The sequence below is a fragment of the Phaethon lepturus genome, unplaced genomic scaffold, assembly GCF_000687285.1.
Source record: "Phaethon lepturus isolate BGI_N335 unplaced genomic scaffold, ASM68728v1 scaffold2522, whole genome shotgun sequence".
In the NCBI taxonomy this organism is placed as follows: Eukaryota; Metazoa; Chordata; class Aves; order Phaethontiformes; family Phaethontidae; genus Phaethon; species Phaethon lepturus.
In genome coordinates this window covers 193,695-213,435 of record NW_010521134.1, presented here as the reverse complement: position 1 = coordinate 213,435, position 19,741 = coordinate 193,695, and the positions used below count along the sequence as shown (strand labels likewise).

General features: G+C 39.1%; 1 protein-coding gene across 2 annotated transcripts in view; it reads right to left on the bottom strand.

Annotated features, from left to right (window-relative positions):
- The window catches only part of SYT1 (synaptotagmin I), a 127,463-nt gene that overhangs the window by 35,155 nt on the left and 72,567 nt on the right, over positions 1-19,741 (bottom strand). For both annotated transcript variants that reach the window (XM_010281408.1, XM_010281409.1), the window contains exon 6: positions 17,542-17,659. In XM_010281408.1, coding sequence (XP_010279710.1) covers positions 17,542-17,659 — 118 coding nt within the window. The remainder of the gene's footprint in view (positions 1-17,541; positions 17,660-19,741) is intronic.

Below are 19,741 nucleotides of genomic sequence, written 5' to 3'. Positions count from 1 at the left end.
CGGCGAACCGTCGGAACGGGCCCTGCTTCTGCTCCGGACCGAAAGGAGAGCGACCTTCAATCTAACCAGCGACAACCAGGACGACTCCACACTGTCTTGAGAAGAGCGGACGCTAAACTCTCTCCTCCCAAAAGGGAAACAAAATAAATCCCTTCGGAATTCTCCACACATCTCCCCTACCAATAAACTTCTTTTCTTATCTCACCCTGCTCTTAGGTGGGACAGACGCTTTTTCAGGCCTGTATTTTGGCTACTGAGGGGGAAGACAGAAGGACCACAGAATCTATTTGCAAAATATACGCTGCAAAACACTCAAGCCATGACAGCCACAAAGTAAAAAAAAAGGCAATCCAAAAAGAAAAGCAAAGAGCAGATAGATTTTATTCACTTTTTGCTCAGAATTAGTAGACAAACACTACTGAAAATCACTGCCGTTTCCATTCCTTGGTATTTTTGGCAAACACAGGGGGTATCTTGATAGTTTTTGATGACAAAATGTTGAATAGTACAGTTGCCTATTATAAAAATCTATCAGAGACAGACTCTCCAAACCAGTGGCAAAAGCCTCAGAGAAGAAACCCAAAAATCATTATAGCACTGTATAATTACTTTATGATTTTATCAGTGTGTGTGTCAGCAGGAGCAAGAAAGAGACTGCTCTTCACAGAGGCGATTCTATCACAACAAGGCTTACAAAGATATTAATGTAAAAGCTTCTCATTGTCTGAAAATCCTTTGCCATGGCAACTTAAAATCAGCTGCTTCCAAGTGATTTTAAAGCTTAACCATCCCTCCTAACCCTTGAGCTTCAGACCTCGTATTTCAACCACAACTACGAAATCTTCCAAACAGGTGTATACATTATCTCTACAAAGACCTGCGTGATGAGCAGGTCCATTTACCCTACAGGGACAAGTAATCATTTTGGGTCTCATGTGTGGCAGAAATTATTGTACCAGGAATCCTGTATTCAAATCACTCAAACTCTTGCACACGCACTCCCAGAACAGCTGGGGTGCTGAGATGTTTTTTGCATTACAATGAAGCTGCTTATCGCCGAACTGTATTTTTGTGCTGCTGTGCACTTGCTGACAGCATTGATCCTCTTATCATCTTCAAGGATATCTGATAAGAGTTATCTGATTCAATGGGAACTTGAGACAGTTTCAGCTACAGATGTACCAAAATTTGCTTTGAAATCTACAGATGTTCCTCCATTCATCAGTGAGACTGAGTACGCAGATAAGTTGAAAAAAAATCTGTTACAAATTTGAACTGGAGAATTGTGTACCTCAATTTCTGTGAATATAAAAAACTGCAGAGTACATTTTCAGCTGTGAGTTTTTAAACTGTGTTGGGCTAATGGTTCTCAGGCTTGCGTACCACAAGCAGTGACTGCAAACCAGTTAACACCCCTGAGAAAATACCCAACTCTGCATTTCATAAGGAGTGCTTACAATTTCCTGTTCACCCACTATATTCCTGATTTATGCTCAGTTGATGGTAAGGAAGAAAAATATTTAAAATTCTGCTATGTGGCTTTTGGGGTAATGTTTTTGAGGGCATGAGCATAATCAAACTGACTGGAGACCTTAATTAATTACAGCTGTGACACAAATAATATACAACAGTCTCAGGGAAGAAAGGGAGCTGTGCACAGATGGAAGGAGGAAGGAAAAATCAGGAAATTCAAGACTTACTATTATTACTGGCACAGAAGTACTCAGAGGCCCCTTTCAGTTGGACCACTGGCTTTATATGATAAGAGGCAATCCTGTCCCACACTGGAGATGTTATGAGTGCAAAGGCATAAAGAAATGCTCTCCAAGGTCAAACTTAGCCCAATACCTTTACATACGGTCAAACAACAAGTTACTAGCAAATCTGGGACGAGTTAACCTTAAGGCTCAAAGTAGCATTTGGGTGCACACAGAAGAACATTGGCACATCCTGGGTCCTGAAAAAAGTAAATGTAAAAAGACCTTACACATGCATGTGAGAGGACACAGCTGTCAGTGTTTCCTGGAAAAATATTTTTTCCTAAGTGTCCAACATCCCACCACTGCACCTCCCACAGAACATGTTAATTTGGTCACCCAACATGTGGAGATGCCCTCACTCTCTGAAACATTTAGTGATATGGAAAATTGCACACTTCAGACCTCTCTGGGATGCTCTCTGGTCGGCATGCTCAGCTCATGCTTAGCACATAGACAGACTGAGAGGTTGTGACCGAGCTCTGCACAAAGCACAGCCTTTGCATGCTTGGTAAAAACATGTAGCCGTCCCTGGAAACAGAGAAGGAAGGTCTCCTGGGACAAGAAGGACATGTGGTAGAAAATGTCTCATTTGCAAACCACTGGTTAGGACAGGTAGGTGGATGAGGACAAATGAAGATCTCTAGTTTATGACATTTTACTTTGCTGGGATCATCAAGCATTTTACATTAGGATGTTACGAGTTAAAGCCCACCCACAAAGCATACACTAAAGTGGGCACCAGAAAGTAAAATTTCTCCAAAGATTCAAAGCAGAAGCTACTACTAAATTAGTCACGTTCCCATGCCACTCGTATCTCCCTGCCTCACGCAACTGCATTTGCAGAGCCATTTGGAATACTACTGTTTAGAGTCTCCCTGAGAAATGCCAGAGGTACTTCTCAAATACGGTTGAACTTTTTCTCTTTTGGTTTTGTTTTGATGCCTTAGAAAGTCAAGAGTACTTCCCAGTCTAAGCTCTCCTTTTAGTATTTTTATCACCTAGCACTATATGGTTCACTGACACCCAGGAATCAACTTTTGGGCAAAAGAGCTCTAGGGAACGAGCAATATGCACATTTTTCTTCTGAGTGCTCCTTTTCAAATTTGGCTATCCAAGTCAACTGATGGTTAAATTCACATGCACTCCATCATTTCCCTATTGACTGCACATCTAAGAGACTCAGGTAAGCCTTAGCTTAAGCCCTAAAATATCTATGAAGCCTCAAGTATTAGAAAGTATTTTTTTGAATTTAAGTTCTCTAAGTCATTGAAAAAAACCCCACAAAACGTTAACAGCTTCTCTGTGTTGTCAGAGCTATGTAAAAGTTTCGATATAACTGAGACACCAACCTTCTGCTTTTCAGTTTATCAAGACTTGGCCCTGAACTGCTAATTCAGTGAAAATTTGGTCATCGTGACTGAACAAATCAGGAAAATTTGGAAAAAGTACAGTTTAAAATGCATTTAAAAGCCTAAGTGTGGATGGGATTTTCAAAAGTGCAGTTAACCACCTTTCATAGAAAAATCTGAAAAATACTGAAAATGCCATCTGACTTCTAATTCTGTATCTCAAGATACATAAATGACTTGGCCAAATATTTATGCTCCTGTTTTTAAAAATCACTGTAAAATTCACTATTTTAATTAGTAATTTTCTTCCACAGGTAAGTGCAAAGTTGTTCGTATATGGTTATTCATTTCGTCTATTAAAAGTCATCTGCCTCATAAGAATAATTGAATGCCACTTTTTTGCATGCACAAGAGGACAAATCAAGATATATCAATGATCTATTCATGCGTAGAAAAGAAAGAAATCCAAAACTCATGTCATCCACTGGAGTTCAAATTCATGAATTGTCCTTATTTGAAATAAAAATGTAAGCAGAAGTTCCTGATCATTTCAGTAAGGCTTGTCTCGCCTTTCATTGTCTTTAATTTGTTAGTATGTTATCTATTCAGCTTTATGCCCATAACAGAATAGAACTGGAGGTCTGATGTCAGCACATGTAAAACACTGGCACCGATTGCCCAGAGAGGTGGTAGATGCCCCATCCCTGGAAACATTCAAGGTCAGGCTGGACGGGGCTCTGAGCAACCTGATCTAGTTGAAGATGTCCCTGTTCTTTGCAGGGGGGTTGCACTAGATGACCTTAAAAGGTCCCTTCCAAACCAAAGAGTCTATGATTCTATGATATGCTGCCAAGTCTGTTGACGTAAAGTTTGAAAATATGCATTTGAACTAATTTTAATGCTCCAGCTTACCAAGACTTTGGAGAGGAAAAGACAAGCTTTATGTAGATTTAGTGTGGTTATTGAAAATCTCGTGCTGTTCTACAGTGGTTTATGTTTTATGACCATTGTCAAAACAGTGATGTGACTGTGTTAGCTTGCCCGGTCTTCAGTGATGAATAGATGGCAACTTTATGTGTTTTCTACGAACCCAAAATTTTTGCCTTCCTGGCAGCATGCATGCAATTTCTTTCAAATACTTTTCACTGTAATTATTTATGTATTTTTCCATCTTGCCAAGTATCTTTATTTATCATGCTAACCCGATTAAGTCATTAAGTGATTTAGTGTTTCTTATGGCATAGAATCATAGAATTTTTGGGTTGGAAGGGACCTTTTAAGGCCATCTAGTCCAACCCCCCTGTAAAGAGCAGTGACATCTTCAACTAGATCAGGTTGCTCAGAGCCCCGTCTAACCTGACCTTGAATGTTTCCAGGGATGGGGCATCTACAACCTCTCTGGGAAACCTGTTCCAATGTTTCACCACCCTTGTGAAAAATGTCTTCCTTATGTTAAGTCTTATTTCTTTCATTTTGATTAGTTTGTGAGACACTCTAATCACTGCGCTTTTTCTCTTTAATATGGCTTGCAGATCATTTAGGAATATGTGCTATTCAGACTATTTTATTATCCCCACATAAAATTCACATAGAATTGTTGACAAGAAATAAAAACACAGACAATGACAGGCAACGCTTCTTGTTTCCTAGAGGCAAAAAGGTATCATTCATTTATGCACAAGCAGAACAAACATACAGTCAACACAGAGTACTCTAGCAGTAGCCAAAGCCTTTACTAATTCTGTGACCATGTAGATGCTTAAACAAAACAAAATCCAAAATCTGAGTTCTATCACCCTTTATGTGATAAAATAGAAACTTCACCTGATGGAAATCAGTGGGACAATCTGAAAAAATGTCTTACTGGTATATTATGGAATGGCAGAATCTATCTCTGTGTGTTACAGCCAGTTTTCACTTCCTAAAATATGTGTACAGTTTGAGAGACAAGGAGGAAAATAAACATTCAGTGTACATGGAAAAATAAAACTGGCAGATGAAGACGACGGCTTTTATGCTTCTGAGAATAAATAAAAAATAACAGAGAAAAACAAAGGTAAAAACATAAAACTGAGCATGAATGTTTTGCATTTGACCAGAATGTGATCTTTCAATGAAACAACACTGGAATTAATACAGAACACTATTGTACCATATGGATGCTTGGATATCTGCCAGAAAAATTGTACTGTCTGCTCTTTTACCAAAAAATGTACTGAAATGCTATGTGTTACAGGAAGGCTACCATTCTTTTCAATATACCAGACACAATCCTGACTAGCAAGAGACACTTCTCAGTCCAGTAAGATTAGCAATGGCCCCAAGACAGCACTTGTAACCACATCTGACCCAAAGATACTGAAGGACCGTTTAATTACTGTGTCATACTTTCGAAACCCAGGCCAGTGACAGAAAATTTGATCACCATTAATGAGGAATTGTCATTAATCATATCAAGAAGCAGCTTGGAACTTTTCTGTATTCTCTTTGCTTACTATATAACATCACTAACAAAATTTTAGACAAGGAGTCCAAGCTCCTCCACCTTTCTCATCAAGCTGAGTACAATAACTTTCTTTTGTCTATGGCAGCACTATCAATTGACTTACTATACCCTGTTATCAAACATGAGATAAACAGCCATAAACAGCACACTGAAGACGCACGTATACAATGCATCTCATCTAGTATGCCTGATTGCTATAACATAAGTCAAGCAAACAAAAAGCCCCCCAATCCCCTTGGGTTCTTCACATTTGAAGCAGGTTTCATGGAAATTTAACTCAATTTCAGGAATATAATTGAACTAACAATCTGTTCTCTCAGACAGGATGTCCCCTGCTTGATATTATACAGGGCTGGACTGATGCCCAAGCAGATTTGCATGTACTTCAAAGTGCTGGTGAAAAATGACTGGGCTAGTCTCTTCCCTTTCATTTAACCTATCAGGATTCAAATACACTGGAATTGTAAACAAAGAGAAAATACAGCGAACAACATGTAAACAAGAAAAGTCAAAGTGCTTATCCTGTGAATGCTCTGCAGAAAGCAAACCCGTACGCAAATGCACAGCAATGGAACGCTTGGAGACCATGCTCTTTGCTGAAGTACGATGCCAACAGCCAACAGAGCCAAAATTTGTTTTCTAAAATCAGGGTATGTCTTAGGTTATTCAGATTCAGGGTCTCCTATGCATGGAAAGTAATTAAAACTAGAGAGCAAGTAATGGATTGATTTGGAACAGCTCTATAGATTAAAAAAAAAAATTAATTCACTTTATCCAGAGATCAGAAAGAAAGAAAAAAACACCACCCAGCAAGAAAATGAGAATAAATTTAAAAATGAGTCATCAAAGCATGTTTGTCACTGGATTTACAATAAAACAAAGTACATTTTTTTTAGTTTGGGTTCCCAAGGAAACACAGTGTAGGTAATCATTCTGTTGTCTTTTGTGTGCAAGTACCAGCCTGGGGACTGACTGCCCCCTTTCTATACCTTTTTAGTATAGTGGCCAGTGTCGATCAAACTTGACAGGATCACAAGCCTCTCAAGGATATTAAATCCCTACAAGCTTTGTGAAAGTAGGCAGCCAGGTGGAATAGAGCGAGCCTACTAAATATCCCTATATGAGGTGAAAACTGCAACATGGTCTCACCTCTTATTACACACCAGAAAATACATATGTGAAAGAGATATTACGGATGTTCAAGCCGTGGAAAAAAGTTTCAATTGGAGCACGTATTTTATTAGACATCAGAATACCCAGTCACACTCCAAAATTTAAGGGAAGTCATGCCTTATAATTCCACTGATCACATAACTATTTTTTAAATTACTAGTGGACTACTATTGGCCTTGGGCTTTTGCCAACTCTTAATGCAATGGAACATTTCATCAGTGCAAAACCTGCTTCAAGGCTGAATAGCTATCAAGTCCATATCCCCTGCTACCTCATGGAATCTGAAGCTGAGGACCATAATACCTAGACACTACAGCAACTGGTATTTTATAATATAGTGCACATGGTAGCTACACAAAGGCAAGTGCGCACTGGTGTACGTGGAAGATGTGCTTGTCTGAATAATTTATAAAACATCAATGATTGTTTATGCTTTGGTGTGGATTCTCTTATACTACTCCATTTTGTTGTGAAAGGAATCCAAACCCGGATCAAAAAGGTGGAATCCATGCCCAGATTAGACAAAAGTAACATCTATCTCATACTTGAGTCTATTTCTTGACTAATTCAGGTCAAAGAACTTGATCAGTTTAGGAAAACAGTCACTTGCTCTCCCACAGGGACTACCAGACACAAAGACTGAGCCGAGCAGCAGATGGAAAGATAATTCTTGTCAAGTGCTGCTTTCCCGACCAGAAGCCAGACAGTATCTTCCTGAAGTAGCTCTTCCTCAGCAATGGGGCACTACGGACAGTCTTTGGGAATGACTCAGCCAGTCCCTGACTTCCACTGTCCAGGAAGGAGTTTGGTCCGATACCCTTTATGCTTGCTTAGCCCCAGTGAAAGTGACTTTGAACGACAACAGCAGAAACCTCTCCCCAGAACACCTTTGTTCCCACAGCTTTCCAGATCCAGAATGCCAGATACCTTATTTATAAAATAATGTGCACTTCTTTTTAATTAAACAGTTTCCTTTATTTTTTTAGCCATAAGGGAGCAGCCTGAATTAACTTAGCTCCCAACCAGCTGAAACAATTTGCAGCGTGAGACTTGCTGATGCTGTCACATCCTTACATAAGCATTTCTTCACATCCCACACAGCCAGGGCTCCTGAACTTAAAAAAAACATTATGTTGCATGCTCTCATAATCACTACTTTTAGCATCCCTCAAATGTTGACAAGCATGTGACGGTTTGCTGATGGGAAGCAGCCGATATAGCCGGGTACTCCAACTCATCTTCCTGGAACTTTTACTGCAGGAACGTGTCCCCTCACAACGTTGTATTGCGTCTGGCCCTGGAACCAGTTGGACTGCAAAGAGTTCTAGAGAGGCTCAAACAGAATTTAAGATGCTTTCTCACCAGGGCTCAATCAGGACATTACCATATTCTCTTCACTGCAAAGATGGACTTAACCTGCAGACCAGTGTATGTATGTAAAGTGTTCTATGATACCACCAGGAATCCAAAGAAAAAGAGGTCCCACAAACTGGGCTTGATAGCTGAGATTAAACAGAACCCCTTACTTCTCTGACCTGAAGCAGTTTCTACAGAGATGCTGCTGAGCTGCAGAGATTACATTTGGATCCTGAAATCCTTGTGTGTCGCTCTTTAATGGACAGGAATTAAAATTTGATTCTGCCTACTATTAGATCATGAACAGCTTTATAATGTATATCTGTGTCTTTATTTGGTTTTTGACAAACTCAAATCCGAGAAAGATTATGTTGTGACAACGCTTACAATACAGAGCTTACAAATCCTCCTTTCTGCCTTCACAAAAAAAAAGTAGAAAACAGCTGAGCTTTGCAGTGGGTGGGATTCTTTATGGCAGATTTTCTTTTCGGCATGTTTTGCAAGAAAACTTGTACATGTTACCCGTTGCACATTGGTCAATTGTGTTACATAACTTTTTTTTGCAGTCAAACAAAGAAGTTTGTGTCTGTTGGCACACACAGTGGACAGATGCTATGTGATCTGTGCTTTATTTGTGTATTTCCTCAGTTATATATCACTATTTTTACTATTCAATAATTATGACCATAATACCTAATATGTTGGGATGCCACACGAAACCCCTGCACATAAATTATTTTGCTTTAAAGGGAGTAAAAAATGTTTCTGTTTGTAAACCTGAAGACTGCTCGGCAGAAACAAAAGGAATTCATGTGGGGAATGAGCAATAGCATATTCATCAATAAGACAGAAAAAAGATAGCTTAATAAACAAAAGAGGAAGAAAATCTTAATCTCCTCCTATGGACTAAAGTCACTGCACTAACAACCATAAAATTTCTGGAGATGTTGCCTCCATATTACCAGTTTTATTATTGCATTAGATTGGTGACAGACCCAGCAGTTGAGAGAAACACATCTGGTACCGTGTTAATAACAAGACTGGTATAATGAAGAAACCCCCCCCCCGTTTTTAGTTTAAAAATAATTGTATCGTTAAGGGGAAAAAAAAAAAGACTAGGTTCCTCTCTTAGCTTTAGCTCTGTAAAGTAATTGCCTAGCACCTTAGCTGTCCTAAATAAACTAAGTATCTAAACAAAGGTGTTGCTTGTGTAGGTACTTCGCTCATATCCAGCCTTGTTTTCCCCTTCAATACATCTGAAAGTTTCACAAAGTGACACATACCCTTTACAATAATATGTCTGAAGAGCTCAGTTATTCAGTTTATTACAAAGAAGATGTAAAGATGCCTTAATGATGATACAAAAGACCCTCATGAAGACAGGACACCTGCTGTGTTGACTTTCACAGCTAATAAACAAAAGCACAAAAAACAGTAGCTAGGAATTAAACCCAAATAAATTCTCATCTCCACCACACACAAGCCTCTCTACCAGGGAAAAGTGGCATTTCTGGGCTTCTCTGTTCCACTTTATTGGCACGTAATTACCCCCATGACTGACTCAACTAGAACAAGGTGGCTCTAAGGCAGCGTGGCCTGTGCTGGAAGGAAGGAACAGAGCTCAAATGCTGCTTTTCTACCTCATCACTAGTGTCATGGAAGTAAAGTGAGGGATAAAATACTTGGAAAGAGACTCCCACTGAGACTCATATCACTTTCCGGAGACACACAAAAGCCACAAGAAGAATAACTGAATGTTGGCACCTCATTCTCAATCAGCAACAAGATTATATTTCTCTCCTGTTACCTTGAGAAGGGCAATGGGACCTTTTCGGGGAACTGCATCAACAGAAAACAGGGCAGGACTTGACTTCCACCTTCAGTTAGAAAGGTTTTGGAAAGTAAATTTTGGCATTGGCAATGGGAAAACTTCTTTTCCATTTTTGTTGAATGATAAGCACCTTCTAGCTGCCAACAGAGAGCTTCACTTGCCAAACGCGTGAACAGATTTGAAGAACTGTCACCCATAAAGCATATACGTAAAGTAATGATACTGACAAAGAACTGGAAACACCTATCTCTCTCCTTACACTGACGTATATGCTTTCTCTGTTGTCACAGATGTATTTTCAGCACAGTGTACTAGAGGAGATGTGCAATTCCCTTCTCAGCATACAATCCCTGCTCCCTTCAGGGATAATTCAGGATCAGGATCAAGGGTCTAATTTGTGAAATGTTTCTTTCCGTTGTTATGTGCACACAAAGGAGTTACACATTGGAAACAGTCAGGAGGCCTCTACGAAGTAACCACGTAAAGATCTAGCACAACCTAATCATCTTTCTTGCCCACATGGGATTAAACAAACAAAAAATGCATGTGGGATTTCAAGTAATGTAAAAACTTGAATTTAAAGTTGTTCCTATTTATTCAGAAAGTCCTACAAACTTTATCAAATCTCAACCATGTCACCAGTGCTAATAAAAGGCTCATCATGCTGTCTTAAAAACCTGTATGACTTTACAGAGTCCTAAAAAGGAAATACCCTCAATCATACTTTCCTTACTGTGAACATTTAAGCACTGATCTAAAGTGTATTTATAGAGATGAAAAAAGACATTTTCTTTTTGAGTTCACATTATAATGTTTTTCTTCAAACCCAATAAAAGAAAAGACATAGGCTGCAATTTTCAGAGAGTAAAAATAAATTAAACTTACTTGTAAGATGACTGACTAATTTCCCTAAGGACTCCAGAATCTATCTACAGTATTTTTACATCCATTTTACAGCCACTCACATTGCTATGAAATTCTTGTAGAGCTTGAAAAGCTGAAGTATTAACCATCTTATTTTCATATAAGTAATTAACACACACATCTTCACACTTGCTTTGGGACTACATAACCAAATAAAAGCACACTATAATTTAATCAGGAAGAAGCACACATATAAACACACACAAAATACATTATTTAGATGTGGCTATTCAAATAGAGGAATAAGAAGTCTTCCTGCTCTCTGCTTTGGGGAAGGGAGAGTGGGGGAAAATCAAGAGTAATGCCAGAAAATGACTATTGGCTGGCAGAGTCCCACAGCTGGGTGCTGACCTCCTGTACCTTTGGTCAGCCGATACGATTAAGGAGATGTACACATAAAATAAGCTTTCTTTCCTTTCTCAAATCAAGCAGCTGCTAAAACACCTCCTGAGCCCAGGCGCTTTTTCGGCACAGTGTTTGCCCTGAGTTTTCTCAGAGCAATGCCTACAGGTTTTGTACAACTCCACTGGTAATCAGCAGGCACAACCTCTTTTTCCCCATTTAGGAGGAAAAAAAGCAGGACAATTTGACTCTGCTTCTTTGTAGGAATTGCCACATTTGATGGTTCATCTAATACAACATATTATTGTGTGCAATAGCCTGTAGCATATGATTCAGTGGAAATTGTGTACTCACTCCAAAATGGTCAATTACCTGACAGCTTCCTCATAAGACTCCCCAAAATGTCCTGGAATATGAGAGCCTATGTATCCTTTAGTATGGTTTCTGTGATGAATACATTGTAACTTGGAATATATTTTGATTTTGGAATTGCTTTCTTTAGCTTTTAACTTGAGGAAGAAGGTAGTTTGATGTCAAAGGCTTGAATTGGGATTAGAAGAAACAGCTGCTGAAGACCTTATTTACGCCCTGAAAAAGGACCATTTCAGACAAGATTCCCCTCCTTACTGCCCAGTCTTAGGGAAGATGTCACCGACAGGAATGTTATCCCAGGCAGGAGAGAAAGATTTTAACATGATGGAGATTTGGTGACCGCTTCCATCACCGCTGTAGGAGCCCAGAGTGAATTTACTGCGATGCTGCGAGATGGCTTTGCAAGCGTTAGAGAGATGTATTGCTGCAGCCATCTACTGTTGGAAGTTTTGCCAGTGTAGCACAGTAGAGATACCGAGATATTAGATGCTGTAGAAATCCTCACAGTAAGTAGAGATCTTAAAATACTTGTTCGTACTGATCCCTGTTGGATTCTTTAGGATTAGGGTAGTTGCAAAATGCAGCTGTTGCGGTGGTGTTTGTTGTTTATTTTTACTTTTATCTTTTAATAAGGCTGTTTTCTTTTCTCTTAATATTCACTGAGTTATGCTTACAACACGGCTTATAGCAAGGCCACGGCACTAATGGTGTGTTTCTTTCCCCATAATATTGCGTTTGTGTTAGCTAGCTTTTAAGGTTTCTTACGTTTTAATGAAGTTATTAAAGTGAATGCTCTGACTGCATAATTCATGAGCATTCACTCTCTCTTCAAAGGGCTGGTCTCTAAACAATTTTTAATTTTTCAATTCTTTTCTAAGACATTCAACCAAGCCTTTTGAATTTGAATGCAATATTTAAAATAAATGTCTGTAGAAACTTAGCTTTATTTCTGCTATAGTACCATTTGGTCCCCAGAGATGGTTCTGTTTTATAGTATTTGCTTGGCAGATACAAAGAGGTGCTGTGTATTTTCTATTTATAGCTCATAAATATTGAGATTAGCTTTCACACATAATGGACTGGACTATGGGCCCCTTTTTCTTCACGCCTGTATCTGCAGCTTTCTGCAGAAGGAAGAGCATGTTGATGCAGTGACAATCCTCTTCTCCTTCCAGTTCTTCCTAAGCATTAATTTGGCATAAATAGGTACGCTTTAGGGTCTGCTATAATATTTGCTACTTGGCAACAGTCCCTAAGGCAATACCTGAGCCCATGCCAGCTAGGACATCTCCTCCCCATTGAACCTCTGGGTTTGGTCAGGGGGAGTGGTGGCAGGCAGCAGTGCTGAGGAGGTAAGGGGATGGTACATTGCTTGCTACTAGGATGCATTCCTGGTAAAAAAATTTCCACTGAAAGCTAAGCATACTGAAATAGTACACAGAGAACAAAACCACATTATCTTTCAAAGGTTTCAAACCATACTGAAATTAATCCTGAAAAGATGATAGGCTATGTTAAAGCTTATACTTATTATCAGCTACTAAGGGATGACTTTGTGAGACAAAACAGTATTGTGCCAGTAATACATAGAGCCGCTGAAGTTCTTAAAAAAAAAAAAAGGCATTTAAGCCGAAGGGCCTGGGTAGCTACACACCCATAACAACAGCCTGTCCAGGTGCCAGACCCAACCTCTTCTGAAGGTTCAGAGGGAAAATGCTTTTCAATGTATTCAGGCAATTTATTTCAACAATTCACTTGGTCAAAGCAGGGAAAGCTGCTGGGAGTTGAAATGAAAGCTTTTATTTTATGTTAGGAACAAAAATGAATACAAATGGAGGGTACGACTAAATACATGGAAATCTATAGAAATGCCTGCATAAATGTGTGTTAATATTGGAAATCTTCCTATGTAATAAAAAGAAGCACTATATTTATTGCACAGACCTCAGATGTGCTGAGGATTAAACAATCATTTTTTCTTTAGATAATAAATAAAAACTACAAATACAAAATGAGATTAAAATTAATTTAGATAAAAGTTTCATACTGATTTAAATGCGTATGTGAAAACACTACCACTTTGATTAAAATGAGTATCTCGTAGGGAAGCTGCAGATAATTCCTGCCCTCTTTCTGGTCCAGAAGGGATTGTAAACCTGAATAAAGTATCATAATTCATAGACAACCCTTGTGAACTGAACGGCACTGCTGAGCTGCATTGTGCCCTTATGGAGGAATTAGTCAGGCTATGTCTCTATGGCCTGTTTGGAGAGATTAAACTGCAGTCTGGCTTTGAAATTGTCTAATTTTGCAAATCACCTAAATGAAATAAAAAAACCCAAACAAACACTAACACAGTGACTTGGGAGTCTAAGTTTCCTTGATTTGCTGTAAGACCTGAGCTTCTAAGTCTTGTAGACATTTTGGGTGAAGGATACCTATAAAGCCATGTAACCCAAGTTTACCAAATTCAGACAAATAAAAATAATCTCTTTGCAGCTTACATTCCTACATATCACCTGCCAGATGTCAGACGTATTAAAAATGCATTTGAATATAATTTAAATAATTAAAATGCCATTTTAAAACATGCATAATTGTTTGCCAGAGGCCCTTGCCCAACAGAAGTAATAATTTCCACTTGTTGTGGTGACTTGATGAGCTCAGGCTGAACCGTTCCAGTGTTTGAGCCAAGGTTTGCTTTAGTCACAGCCTGATGTTGCAATTAAGCTTAAGACCTGGGAGTTTATTGCTCAAATGGGTGATCTGGTTTTGTTAAAAGGAGTCTAATGAATTTGATGATTAGTCTGTTGTCTTGCATTGTCTGTTTCCGAAGTAATTTGTGCTTGGCTTTTGACTAAGAATATTTATGGAAAAGTTCAAAATGCTGGAGATATAGGCTTTTTTTTGCAACTGTAGTAACCATTAAATAGGATATAAACACTGACTAGCAGGATTAAGGTTTCACCAGTGGAAGCCCTGTGGAACTGCTAGGAAAGGTAGTACTCTCAATCTGCTTTGATTAGTCTCTTGCTTTTGATAGGTACTTTTGTAACTGGGCTCTCTATCTGCCCAACATAAATATACATGCTAAAAATCAAGCACGCATTTAAGTTTGACCACAATAACAGATTTAGTAAATTTCTAAACAGAAGTTCAGAAGGCTACTGAGCCACAGCGACTGGTTCTTTGCACTGGGACTAAAGATTAACATAAATGCTAAATTTTTCTACACTGCAGAGGTGCAAAGGTATAGCAGATATTTACTAGCAGAAGTAAGAGGCAAGATGTGGAGAGAAGCGGCCAGAAGGAAACGGCGAGGTCGCCGCTGCTGCGCTGCGAACGCTCGGCACCGCTGTGTCAGACTCTGCAGGAGCCAGGGCTTTGCTCCTCCTTTCTGCAGGGCAGGTAACTCCACGGAAAGGCATAAAGGTTGGATGCAAGAGAAAGCAGAGACCTTCCCAAACGTCTGTCTTCTGCTTTTCCAGCATCTTCTCCACAATAGGAGACAATAACAAAAAGACATACTCTAAACTCAAAAAAACAGATACTTTTTGCCTATTTTTGACAAACTTCTAAGATTTTTCCCCCATCTGTGTCAACTAAATAATTTTCACCTCTTGCTAATGGCTTTCCCTTGGTGACAGTAAGTGCTGTTGAGTATATAGGTAACATTCAGTTTGAAGATCACATTTGATTGTTAGCATTTTCCCACCTCCACTGCAATGCAAAACTTTCCATTTTGCAAAACGAAAAGCCATTTTAATATCTAGAGAAAATAACAAAAGTAGTGGGGAAAGTGTTCGCTAATCGTGATAAAATCCCGTCACCTTCATTACCACCTAGCAATACTGTACTTTTTTACTGTATTCTTTAGTGTGAATAATGACAACAGAATCTCAGCTTGATTTCAAAAGTTATTTCTGTATAATTTATTCAAAAGATAAATTCCCTAATGAAAGATACTCGATCTACTTTAAACCAACACTATTACATCTATAATTACTGCCTCAGGAATACCATACTAACTGCCATTTATCACTGTCAGCGACTTTTGAATTCCTGCTACAACCATGGTATCCCATTGGGTTTGTTTGTCTCCGAGAGAACATGATGTTTCTAGTTTGGCATGGCCTTAAAAAAGGAGAACAAAACCTGTCATCCCCTAAAAATACATTTAAATGTCCTCTATGTGCTTCAGCCCATTCATTTCCTCAAAGTTATTTCCAACACAGTGCATTAGGTTTTCCATCTGAAGTTTGTAGAAGGTCTTCAGTTCATTAGTGCTTCCCCTGCCCCTTCCTTTCTTTTCTTATGAGCTGAGTACTCATTATCCATCACATTTCTTGCAAAACTTGGGAAAGAATATAGATGGTCTGGCTCTCAGAGCTACACTTGAGCCAAAAAACCCCACACTTCCCATTATGAGAATCTAATCTTTCATTAGGAAACAACTGAGAAGTAAATGTGCTTGAGAACATTAATTTGCAATTGGTTCAGTACCAGCATTAGGGAAACTATTAGTGGTGCATCCTAATCTAGTACCCATTTTAGACAAGAAAAAGCTAGACTTCATTGAGGTAACGGCTACAACAATATTTTGATGTCTTTTACTTTATTAGGTCTGTTGCTGTGCAGTGGAAGACTTTAGAAGCAAGTAAAATAAAAAAAAGATAACTGGTTACTGATAAGAGATTTTGCTTCCCTCACTTTGTGAAGGTCCTCCTGTTATCGTTCATCAAAAGTGGTAAATAAAACCTTCAGGCTTGCTTTTAGCAGGTTCCCATTTCTCTGTGTATTTTGGATATAACTCTCATCTTGTGCTAAGATTATATAAAAATAAAAGCAAAACATTTTTTTCTTGTCACTTGCTAATTCAAAATTGGCAATTGCATCGTCTTGGAGTTGCAAGATTGCAAATTGGCAATTGCATCATGTGTGCTAGTGATAGCTGTAAAAGTTTTCGGTTCTAGAGCTGTGCTGGAAATATCCTTATTCTCAATGGTTGGTAGAAACTGCCTCTTTTAAACAGAAGGTATATAAAATAAAATTATCTTGGAAAGACCTCTCCTTATAAAGCATCTTGTTATTTAATTTGGTCTCAGCTAATAGGCAATTTGGACAGCAATTTCTGTCCAAATTCCAGACACAGGAGAGAACAGAATCCTACACAGAGCTCCACCATGTCCCTGGGACACAGCCCTACCACAGAGACACAGTCCCGAGGTCACGTGTGCTGACTGCACCCTCCCTTGGAGATGGCATACATCATCTCACTCACGGTGTGTATAGCCTTACTCTAAGGAAAGACTACGAGGACTACTGGTAGGTACCGAGAATGTTGGAGATATCAACCTCAATGACTACCACAAGCGCAAGACTGTCATTTTGATTGCTGGTGTACATGCAAATGCAGAGCACTCCCAACTCTGTGCATGGGACCAATCATACCGGAGCCCTTCAAATGTAGAAATAATTATCCTAGCACCTCAACCAGCAGTCAGCATGGTGGCCTGTGGAGAGTTCCTCTGTTATGTGTTATCAGTAACATTGCAGGGAAATAGTCACATTTTGTGAGATTATACAGACAATAGGAATAGTAGTCAGATTTTTTTTTGTTGCCTGAATAGTCTGTATTTATCTCCAGGCAACAGGAGAGAAGTACAGAGAGCTTGCACTGTCATCTGACTGTTTAACACTTCAGACCTTGTCTTGGAGTGGAATGCAATGTATAATGAAATTCCTTTAAGCTAGAATGAGTTCTCATATACTCAGTCATATCCTAAATTTCAGAAAAAACAAACTGCATTTTTCAGACAGTGAACAAGAGCCTTTACCTTCTCAACCAAGAGATCTCCAATGGAAAATGAGGTCATTTTCTGCCTTTACAAGCCTGCAAAATCTACAAGCAGATTTTCATGCACATACCTGATAGTCCACCGACATCCATCTTCTTCAGGTTCTTTGCCTCCAGAATGACGACAGTCAGTTTGCCAGCAGTAGGCACATAACGGAGGGAGAAGCAGATATCACCCAGCTTTTCTTGCTGTGAAAGCAAATAGGACATGGTGTTATATTTTAATCATTTTTTGTACCTTATAAAAATGCAATTTTGAAAGCCCCACAGAAAATTAACAGGATTACATCTCAAACTCCTACTGTTAAACAAAAAGTTCAAATGAACAATATGAGGTATCATCTGCCACAAGTTGCCCAGTGTAAATCCTTGATAACCTCAAGTCCGTTGCAGCAACTGGAGTCCACAGCAACTATCCTACAGGGAGCTAAATGACAAGATATGTGCTGGCTGCAAAGTAAATTATACTGCTCAGCATTTCACCCTGACAGTCAGGGTCCCAAAAATAGTTTACCCTTTAAAACAAGTTATGACTGTTTTGTTTTTTTTTTTTTTCCCCCGGTGGTGTTTCAGTGGAAATCAATTAACACACACGCATACACAACTACGAGACTGTTTTCTGTGAAACAGTAACATGGGTCTTTCTCGCCACACTTTGTCACAAAAGTAGAAAGTATAAAAACACGAAGTGCAAAACATTCAGTATAAAAAAAGACTTGTCTCCTATTTGACAGGCAAAAGGGAAAAAAAAAAAAAAGGCACATATAGACCAGGAAAGCACACAGTGCACCTCTCCTCCCATCAGGAACAGCTGGAAGGATTTGGTTTTGCCTTTCAGCCTTGCAGTCTATCATCTGGGATCCTGCCAAATGCAACCTTTTGCAGTTCACTGCTTAGTACCTTCCTAACAGTCCTGGCAAAGAGGGAAAGGATGAATTACGTTCAGAATTTCAGGAACTTTGTTTTAAAAGGAGGAATAATGAACTCACAGATATGAGAGAGTGAAAAAGAGGAGAATACTGCTTAGAAGGGATCACTAGGATGATCCAAGCTGCTTTCCTCCTTCCTTTCAAGGCATGACAGCATCTCCAGGTGGGTGACAAGGTTGCTTTTGAGACAAGACGAATCATGTTACACTGAACAGTCCAATAAAGCATTTCAGACAGCGATGTTTCTCTTTCAAAGACAGTAGCTCTTATGGCATATGTCTGTTTCCACAATTTATTCTGGCAGTAGAGTATAAAGTACATTTCTATGAAGATATATCTCTCTGGTTCCAGTGTTAGAATAAATTGGAACGTTGGTTGTTGAAAAGTTTTGGGTGTGTATCCAAGCTTTTTGTTAAGACACCAGGTAATTTTTTTCAGGAACTATGCACCTTTTCCCCGTACCACAAATGGAAAAGGAACATGGCAATTTACCTTCAAAGAGCCAAGGGGAAAGAGGCAAAGCCAGAACCTTACCTGAAAAGGTGGGGGAACACTACTGAGAGCAACTGGCTCACATATTCATGGATGTAGTGGGTATTTCCTAGAGAATAGACAGCCCATGTCCTAAGGACTTTACCATCCATGTAAAAGGAACCAAAATGTTCCTTTACAATTGGGAGCTCAAGCCTCCAAGTCATGTAAGAGAAAATGAACTTTATCCACTAAGCCAAGTTTTCAGCATCAGTGGCAGTTCTCTCAGTAGCTCTTACACACAATCACTTTTTATCCAAGTTTGGATAACCATCTGCAGTATATCCATCTGAAGGATGCGGGACAGACACCCAACTATACTTCAGAGTTTACATCTTCCTCCCTTACCAAAAGGTGTGTGGGCTTGTCTCAGACTTCCTTGGGGATGCAGCATTCTTTGTTGTTCCCAACAAAAAGCTGTATTATGTATATATTAGGAATGGCATCATGTAGTTATTGTTCCTTTTAATTTTAAAAAACTTAGAAACTGTAGTAATAATACAACACCTATAAAGTGACAGACTCTGAATTGATTATTACAAGTTGGGAATGAGACCCAGGGATTGTAATAGATACTTCCTTGCAAAACATCAGGTCAGTGATCACCAGTGGTCAGAAAATATACAGAACAAACACAGTTATGTATAATTAGGAAATGCTGAGAGAGAATGCAACAAAAGAGGTCGTGATGTTAAATATGTGTATCATGTATAAAAGCTCTGTCAGAATGCACACGTGCCAGTTTCTTGAAAACTGGTGCAGTTACAGTGTCCTCCCCACCTCAAAAAGGGTATGATAGAATTGTGAAAGA